General features: G+C 51.6%; 2 protein-coding genes across 3 annotated transcripts in view; one reads left to right on the top strand and one right to left on the bottom strand.

Annotated features, from left to right (window-relative positions):
- DNAJC7 (DnaJ heat shock protein family (Hsp40) member C7) overlaps positions 1-2,537 on the top strand; it is a 38,369-nt gene extending 35,832 nt beyond the window's left edge. Inside the window, exons 12-13 of the mRNA XM_037731680.1 lie at positions 1,770-2,080; positions 2,500-2,537. Coding sequence (XP_037587608.1) covers positions 1,770-2,080; positions 2,500-2,537 — 349 coding nt within the window. The remainder of the gene's footprint in view (positions 1-1,769; positions 2,081-2,499) is intronic.
- Positions 2,538-4,995: 2,458 nt separating this feature from the next.
- Positions 4,996-7,928, bottom strand: part of LOC108289841 (2',3'-cyclic nucleotide 3' phosphodiesterase) — a 7,968-nt gene continuing 5,035 nt past the window's right edge. For both annotated transcript variants that reach the window (XM_017509438.2, XM_037731668.1), the window contains exons 3-4: positions 7,331-7,470; positions 4,996-5,959 (exon numbers count right to left, since the gene is read on the bottom strand). In XM_017509438.2, the coding sequence (XP_017364927.1) occupies positions 5,510-5,959; positions 7,331-7,470 (590 nt within the window). In that variant the 3' untranslated portion in view covers positions 4,996-5,509. The remainder of the gene's footprint in view (positions 5,960-7,330; positions 7,471-7,928) is intronic.

Below are 7,928 nucleotides of genomic sequence, written 5' to 3' on the forward strand. Positions count from 1 at the left end.
AAAAAAAAAAAAAAAAAAAAAAAAATGCGAACCAAAGCATGGCCCTTTGAGGATCTGCAGGGGGCTCTGTCTAGGAAGATAAAGGATAGGGTGCTAGAGGCAGGTGGTGGTAGAAGGCGGCAGGTAGCTGGATCAGAGCTCACAGGCCATGAGGGCTGTATGTGATAAGGAATATGGGCATTTTCCTATTATATTCCTGTAAACATTTGACAGATTTTAATTTCCCAAAAACACTTGGCCTGATATAAAGCACTGCTGTTGTCAGTATTGTTGCTCACTTTGGACTCTCAAGAGATAAGAGGCCCTGAGCTGTGAACAGTTCACAGACCGCCATCTCTAATGCTAACCCTTCAAGTTCCACTAAGAAAATCTATTGGAATTTTTTTTTTTTTTTTTTTTTCAAACAGTCTTGTTCTTTGGCCAGTCTGGGTGCAGTGGCTCACTGTAACCTCCACCTCCTGGGTTCAAGCAGTTCTCCTGCCTCAGCCTCCCGAGTAGCTGGGATTACAGGCACCCACCACACCTGTCTAATTTTTGTATTTTTTAGTAGAGATGGGATTTCACCGTGTTGGCCAGGCTGGTCTCAAACTCCTGACCTCAAGTGATCCACCCGCTTTAGCCTCCCAAAGTGCTGGGATGACAGGTGTGAGCCACTGTGCCCAGCTGGAATTTAAAATAAGAATGATGGTATTATATAGATAACGCTGAGTCAGTAGACCTAGGTTCACCATAATAAACATGTTCCTCTGCCCAGCAGTTTTAAGTAGTGAAGAGTTTTAAGTAGGGGCACTGTGGACCAGATTTTGGCTCTGGAAATACATTTATGATAGAGGTGAGGAGGGGGTTTGGAGGGAGTGAGGAGGATGAAGATGGAAGGAAGACACCAAAGGTAGGAAAGGATTGGAGGACAGCCAGGCGATAGTGGGAGATTCAGCAGGAGTTGGCTGCGGCTTAGATACGCTGGGGAGAGTGACTTAGGCATAGCTGACTCGGGGTCATTCACTAAGCAGGGGAGCCCAGGAGGATACACAGATGCCAGCAGAAAAACTCTGGACACGGGGTGGCTGTGGGATCACCTGGTAGAGATCAGTCCTTCTGTGCAGCTTGGGCAGTCAGCCAGGGATGGGGCCACCGACGTGCTGTGGCCTCGCAGAGAGCACACAGAGTGAGTCAGGCAGGAGTTGGATTTTCCAGGTCTGCTGCTTTCTGCGTGTGATCTTGGGCAAGTTACTTAAACCACCTACATATGTTTTGTTGAGTATAATTGGGAATGATACTTACCCTGACAAATTGTTACTAGGATTAAGTAGTATAATGTATGCAAAGTACCCAGCACCTTGACTAGCATCTAGTAGGTGTTTTTGCTGGTTTGTTGTTGTTGTTACTGAGATAGGATCTCACTCTGTTGCCCAGGCTGGGGTGCAGTGATGTGATCATAGCTTACTGCAGCCTTAAACTCCTGGGTTCAAGCGATCCTCTCACCTCAGACTCCCAAAGTGCCAGGATTATAGGTGTGAGTCACCACGCCCAGCTAATAAACCATAGCTTTTTTTTTTTTTTTAGCAGAGTCTAGAGTGTAAAAGACATGGACTCAAATACAGTAAATCCTAGATCTTGTTCTCTATTTTTGGTAACATTTTAAGTGATACATTTTATCCTTTTTAGTAGCCACTCCAGCATTATAGGGAGAGTATGGGGAGAGTCTTATGTAAGTGCAAATGGCATTCCCATTTGTTGAGAAAACAGCCCAGCCAAGCAAGCTGAAGCAGAGAAAGCTTTTCTTTGGGGCAGCACTTGGAAGGGGAAGGGAACACGTCCTGGGAGTGGGATCACATAGCATGTTTTGCGCAGGATGGGGCAGGTTTGCTCACATGCAGTCTGAAGTGTTGGGAAAGGAGGGGAGTGAGACTATCTGGGACAGCTTTAGAGACCTGTTCTCAGTGTCATCAGTTCTCTTCAGACCTTTCTAATCTTTTCACCTTTTCTTCCCTTCCATGTTACTTGCCCTGCTGTACAGATTTTGATGCAAACAATATCTTCAAGGCATTCTTCGGCGGTCCTGGAGGCTTTAGCTTTGAAGGTAGGTAGGCCTGCTGTTTTTGGGAGTTCCGAGATCACAAACCAGCACACTCACTGCCACTTAGGCAGCTCAGAGGGGCCCATGAATGGAGGCGGCTGAATTCTCATCTAGCAGGGCATCTATCCACTCAGCTATTGCTGAGGCTGAAGACAAGAAGGTTCCCAGGACCTTGGGACCTTTAGCCACTGCATCTCTGCAGGACCAGGGAGGCTTCTCTGCAAGAGCAAAGGTGTTAAGAAGCTACCCATGTATAATGTGGTCACAGGCTCCCTTTTGCACCCAAAAACAGCCTAGGCTGTTTGATACCCATAAAGTTTCCCTGAGTTTGAAGCAGCCCTTAGACTCTTCCATAATCAGAGCAAAGTGATCTTCCCTAGAAAATCCACAGCCAACTAACCAGCCCTTCTTTTCCCTTTCAGCATCTGGTCCAGGGAATTTCTTTTTTCAGTTTGGCTAAAAATGCAGATTTGCTCAGTTTAATCTTGAATGTGGAAACAGTTCACCTCCTCCCTTCATCGCGTCTCCGTGTACTTAGAGCAGTTTCGTTTTCTCAGATGGATGCCCTGTGTCTCTGTGAGTGGGTGAAGCAAAGGGAACCCATGCTGAAGACTGCGGGCAGGGGAGGGAGGCGGGGGGTGGACAGGGAGGCAGCTTGTGAATTTTTGTTTTACTGTTTAACTTTATTAAAAAAGGAAAAAAAAGAAGAGAATAAAATGTTTTGGCCCTTTCTGGCCCTTTGCTGTGGCAGCTGCTTTGTGTCACTCCAGAGTCTGAGCCAGAGCTGGGCCCGACCTGGACTTGGGGTGCAGCAAGCTGCTGCATGAGGGCTGTGGACCCTGAGCCTGGTGGCAGGTGGTCCTGCTCTGCCCCTCCCAGACCTGTCCAGTGTGTGAGTGCTGGGCAGGCCCGGGCTATGCCCCTGGGCCCAGCTTGACATCAGCCATGGAGAAGTTAGTTGAGAAAGCATGCTCGCTTTACAGTGGGGCTCCAGAAGTCACTAGAAGCCGTATGTATCCAAAGCTCACTCAGGAGCTCAGGTGGGTACTGACCTAGATAGGGCAGTTTAACTTACAAAGGCTTTTAGTTCCTGTTGCAGTGTGGGTTTGAGGGAGACGGTAGACAGAAATAACCCTGCCTCCTGACCCCCCAGACCCTTTTGAAGTGGGACAGGTGGCTCCAGAGCTCTGGTCTGGCCAATCAGCTATTTTTAGCAAAAGCCCCTGGCCTTCTCCACTCCCTCTCTGCATGCAGGAGACACTCTGCTCACGGATGCAGCAGCATATGCCATGCTGTCCTGTCAAGCATGGTGTTCAAGGTGAGTAGCCTTCTTGGGAGCTCTAGACACTTGAAGCTCTAGCTAAAGCTCACAGATGGCCAGGGACAGGCCTTGACCTAGAAAGATAACTTAGGATTTCTCTTCTTCTGAGCTCCTGCCCCTTTCTTTCTAGTCTTCCCCAGCTGGTGCCTTAGCCATGGTGAAATGATGCCCAAGTCAGGCCTGGGATGTTTCCCACGTGGCTGACTAGGCCTCTGGTGGCCTTGGAAGGGACTCAAATGTTAGGTCTTCCCTGGTGCCTGAAGTTGTACTGACCTTCAGGTGGCCTTCCCTAGAGAACTGGGAGGAACCCATACTAGGAGCTCCAGGTCTTACTGAGAGACCTTTCTGATCCAGGGGGCTGGGGACACCTGTGGGCCTGGTTCCCTCGTTAATGGGGTATGAGAGGCTTTTGTGCTCCCTGTCCCTTGTACCCAGCCAACCCCCACCTTCTGTATGAGTCTGAGGCCAGCCTCTGCTTTCTGCCTCCTCATGAAAGCCAACACTGTTCAGCTGCCCAACCTCACCACAGCTGTGCCCGGCCAGCAGAGGGGAGACAGGACCGATGGCCCCAAGCTGTGGGACAAAGCCAGTCCTAATACACCCAGCCCTAGCCCCAGGAAGACTGAGCTGGGCACAGAAGGGTAAGAGAGACTGCACACAGCTAGGATTAACATGATTTATTTCATTATCAGTCTTACAAGTTGCTGAGGTTGGGCAAAGCCAGGATAGTAACTTAAATCCAAAGCACTTTTGTTGCATGACAACCCGATTAGCAAGGCCCAGTTACTGAACTGAGGACAGTGGAGGGCACCCCAGGAACCACAGCACATGGACCAGTATTAGAAACCCCTTTCCAGAAGCAACTGATGGGACTTGGCCCTTACCATCCAGGGCTCTACTCCATTGGTTCTTGGTGCCCACCAGCCCCCGTTAGAGGAGGCCCAGAGGCCTCCAGAGGCACCATGGAGGCAGGATGGGCTGGGTGGACAGCAGGACTGGAGCTTCCTCACCACAGCAGAGCCACGCTACTGGAAAGGAGGGTCAGTCTGGCCCCTTCCTGGAGTTGAGGCCCCAGCTGGCGGGGATGTGGCAGCTGCTTAACTGTTCTGCTTTCTTCTCTAGTTATCAAACTGTTACCTAGTTATGGTGTGAAGGGGAGGGGGCAGGAACTTAGGACCAAAGGTGGGAGGTAGGCTCCTTTTTCTATCCTGGTAAATAGCCCCAGCCTTCCTGGGGCTAGACTGATTAAGAAATGGGATCACTCAGCCAGGTGCAGTGGCTCACATCTGTAATCCCAGCACTTGGGAGGCTGAGACTACTTGATCACGAGGTCAGTTCAAGACTAGCCTGGCCAAGATGGTGAAACTCCGTCTCCACTAAATACAAAAAATTAGCCGGGTGTAGTGGCAGGTGCCTATAATCCCAGCTACTCAGGAGGCTGAGGCAGGAGAATCGCTTAAACCTGGGAGGCAGAGGTTTCAGTGAGCCGAGATCACACCACTGCATTCTCACTCCAGCCTGGGGGACACAGCAAGACTCAGTGTCAAAAAAAGAAAAAAGATGGGACCACTCAGGAGGATCACTTGAGCCCAGGAGTTTGAGGTTGCAGTCAGCCATGATTGCACCACTGCACTCCAGCTTGGGCGACACAGCAGGACCCTGTCTCTAAAAACAAAGAGAAGGAGATGGAATCAAAGCCCAGAGGTCCTCCCCTTCTCAAGGCCACCACTAGTTCTCTGTGACCGTGGAAAACTACCCCAGACCCCCTGCCTCTGGTCAGTGAGTTTTGTAGGGCTCAGGTGTCTCCCCACTCGTCTGGCTCTGGGCTGGGGCTGAGCTAACCAGAACCTGGAAGTAGGGCTTGGGGTCCTGGCTGTGGCCCCATGCCTAGCTTGGCCCAGCCTCGTTAGGTTTGGTCCAGGTTCCCCCAGCATTAAAGGGAAAGAGGGCAGGACAGGAAGGGAGGGTCAGTTATTTTACAAGTTTTTAAAAAGTTATAGGTAGGTTAACTTTGAGTAAAAAAGTCACAAAACAAGGATCAAGCAGGACACATTTCCCTCTCCTCCCCTCCCCTTCTAAAGAGCGAAGGGCATACATGGTGGAAAGAACACTCATATGATGGTGCAGGACTGCAAGGCACCCCCCTTCCGGCTGCCTTGTGTGGGCACGGGTTTGCCTTTCCCGTAGTATCCCGTGAAGATGGCCCTGACCTCCATGTTCTTGGCCAGGTTCAACATCCAGCGCCCCTTGCCCAAGGAGTAGAGCTTGCCCCGGCTTAGCTCACCCACCTCCTCGCCTCGGCTGCCTCCCTTCTCCTCCCGTACAATCTCTAGGAGGTCAAGGCCTGTCTGCACAGCATCCACGTCAGCCGCACAGCCGAGGGTGATGTGAGCGCGGCTTCCCCGCGGCAGGTTGTCAGTGGGCAACAGCTTGTCCACATCATTCGGCCACAACTGCAGCTGCTGCTCGCTCAACTCCACCCGGGCCCCAGTCGTCTTGGGTGTCACAAAGAGGGCAGAGATGGTCAGTGTGAAGGCCTTGCAGTAAGATTTCTTTAACACCTGGGGAGAGGGAGAAAGAGGGCCCAAGCTAAATATGGTGGCCTCTTGAATCGGTGACCCAAGGAGGGTCCCTCCTGGAGGAGAAGGGGGTCTAACATAAGTGAGCACAGCTGAGCAGGGGTCGGGTATAGGCCCAGCATGCACAAACACCACGCACCTTCCACGGGCACGGCTTAGGCTCAAGTGAGAAATGCCAAGGCGCTCAGACAAGGCTGCGCAGGGAGAGCTGGACTTTCCCAGGGAGCCCAGCTCCCTGCACACTTGCTTCCGGCCTCAGCAGGCTGGCTGACCTCTTTGTGCCTTGGCTTCGTCACTCATAAAACAGGGAGAACTAGAGCCTACCTCAGAGTTAATGTGGTTATGGGAGTGACTATGTGAAGAGCCTACAAGGGTGTGTACACACGCAGCTGCTGTCACTGTTGGCACCACTCAGCTTCCCCTGGGACCCAGGCAGCGCCCTGGAGTGCAAGGTGAGGTCAGGCTTGCCCTTGATCAGAACCTGCTCTCACACTTTGGTTCACATCTGATGATGTCTGATTCTTTGAGCAAGCCCATCCCATCTCAGCATAAAAGCTTCTCTATTTTTGCCCACAATCGCTTGTCCCGACAGTGTCTGGCATGAAATGGGTGCTTAATAAATAAATGCTAAATGAAGGCATGGTTAGGGATGGTAGCAGCAGGTGTTACATATTCATACCCTAGGCTAGGGTGCTGGAATCAACGAAATTTAAAACACTTGCCCTACGGGAGCAAATAAACAACTGTGATAACCTAGGCAGAGAAGTGGGAGGGTGGGCTTGGGGTTGGACACTTGGAGGAGGTTGGAGACTGCAGATCTGAGACATGCCTGACATTCAAGGATCACTGTCGCCTGTGGCTGTGGGCGTAAGGTGCCGGCTGTGTGGTGCAGAAACGCCTGGTACCCTATTAGCCAATAAATTCACTCTCCTATGACACTCCCTCACTCTAAGGCCGGACATCAGGCCTGGGGACAAGGACAGGGACCTCAGTGCACCAGGCTCCCTAGGGGGAAGGGACTCCTAGCCTTTGGAAGGTAACACAGGCTCAGAGAGGCCAGAGCAGGAGCCCACTGTGGCCCAGCATTCTCCATACATCTGCAGAAGGAGAAGGTGCCTGAGGGCAGGCGAATGCACAGGCTGGTGGTACTGTCACAGCAGGCTCCTTAGAACCCGAGGCTGAGGTCTATGCAAATACACCTGGGGACAGGGGAGCTAGGAGATGCCATTTTTCTCGAGCTGACATCTGGTTTTTGGTCCCTGCCTGGCACCAGTACCCATCTCCAGAAGACACTGCAGTTCCTTGCCGTCCCCACCTGCCACCTCTGCCATGTTGACCCTGGGGAAGACTCACATCTTGTTGAGCGTACTCCTCTGCCCCGGGGGCCTTCCCGTAGTCACAAAACTTGGTTGTGCAGTGCAGCACGCCTGGGGGTCTCTTTCCAAAGTAGGTGACCAGATCAATCTTCTCTCTGGTCTCATCCCCAGAGAAAACTGCCAGGAGAAAGAGGGTGCAGTCAGGGCAGGGGAGTAGAGGCATATCAATGCCTGCCACCAGGACCACAGAAGCCCAGAGCAAAACACTTCCGGCAACCCACAGAGCTCATTCATTCGTCAGTTCAAACTAAAGGCAACTTTAGAGCTGTAAGAAGTTAAAATTCTTAGGCCGGGCGCGGTAGCTTACGCCTATAAATTCCAGCACTTTGGGAGGCCAAGGCGGGTGGATCACGAGGTCAGGAGTTCAAGACCAGCCTGAACAAGATGGTGAAACCCCCTCTCTACTAAAAATACAAAAAAAGTTAGCGGGGCATGACAGCAGGTGCCTGTAATCTCAGCTACCAGGGAGGCTGAGGCAGAAGAATTGCTTGAACCTGGGAGGTGGAGGTGACGGTGGGCCGAAATCAAGACACCACACTCCAGCCCGAGCAACAGAGCGAGACTCCATCTCAAAA

This window comes from Cebus imitator, unplaced genomic scaffold (assembly GCF_001604975.1).
Source record: "Cebus imitator isolate Cc_AM_T3 unplaced genomic scaffold, Cebus_imitator-1.0 Scaffold415, whole genome shotgun sequence".
Taxonomy (NCBI): Eukaryota; Metazoa; Chordata; class Mammalia; order Primates; family Cebidae; genus Cebus; species Cebus imitator.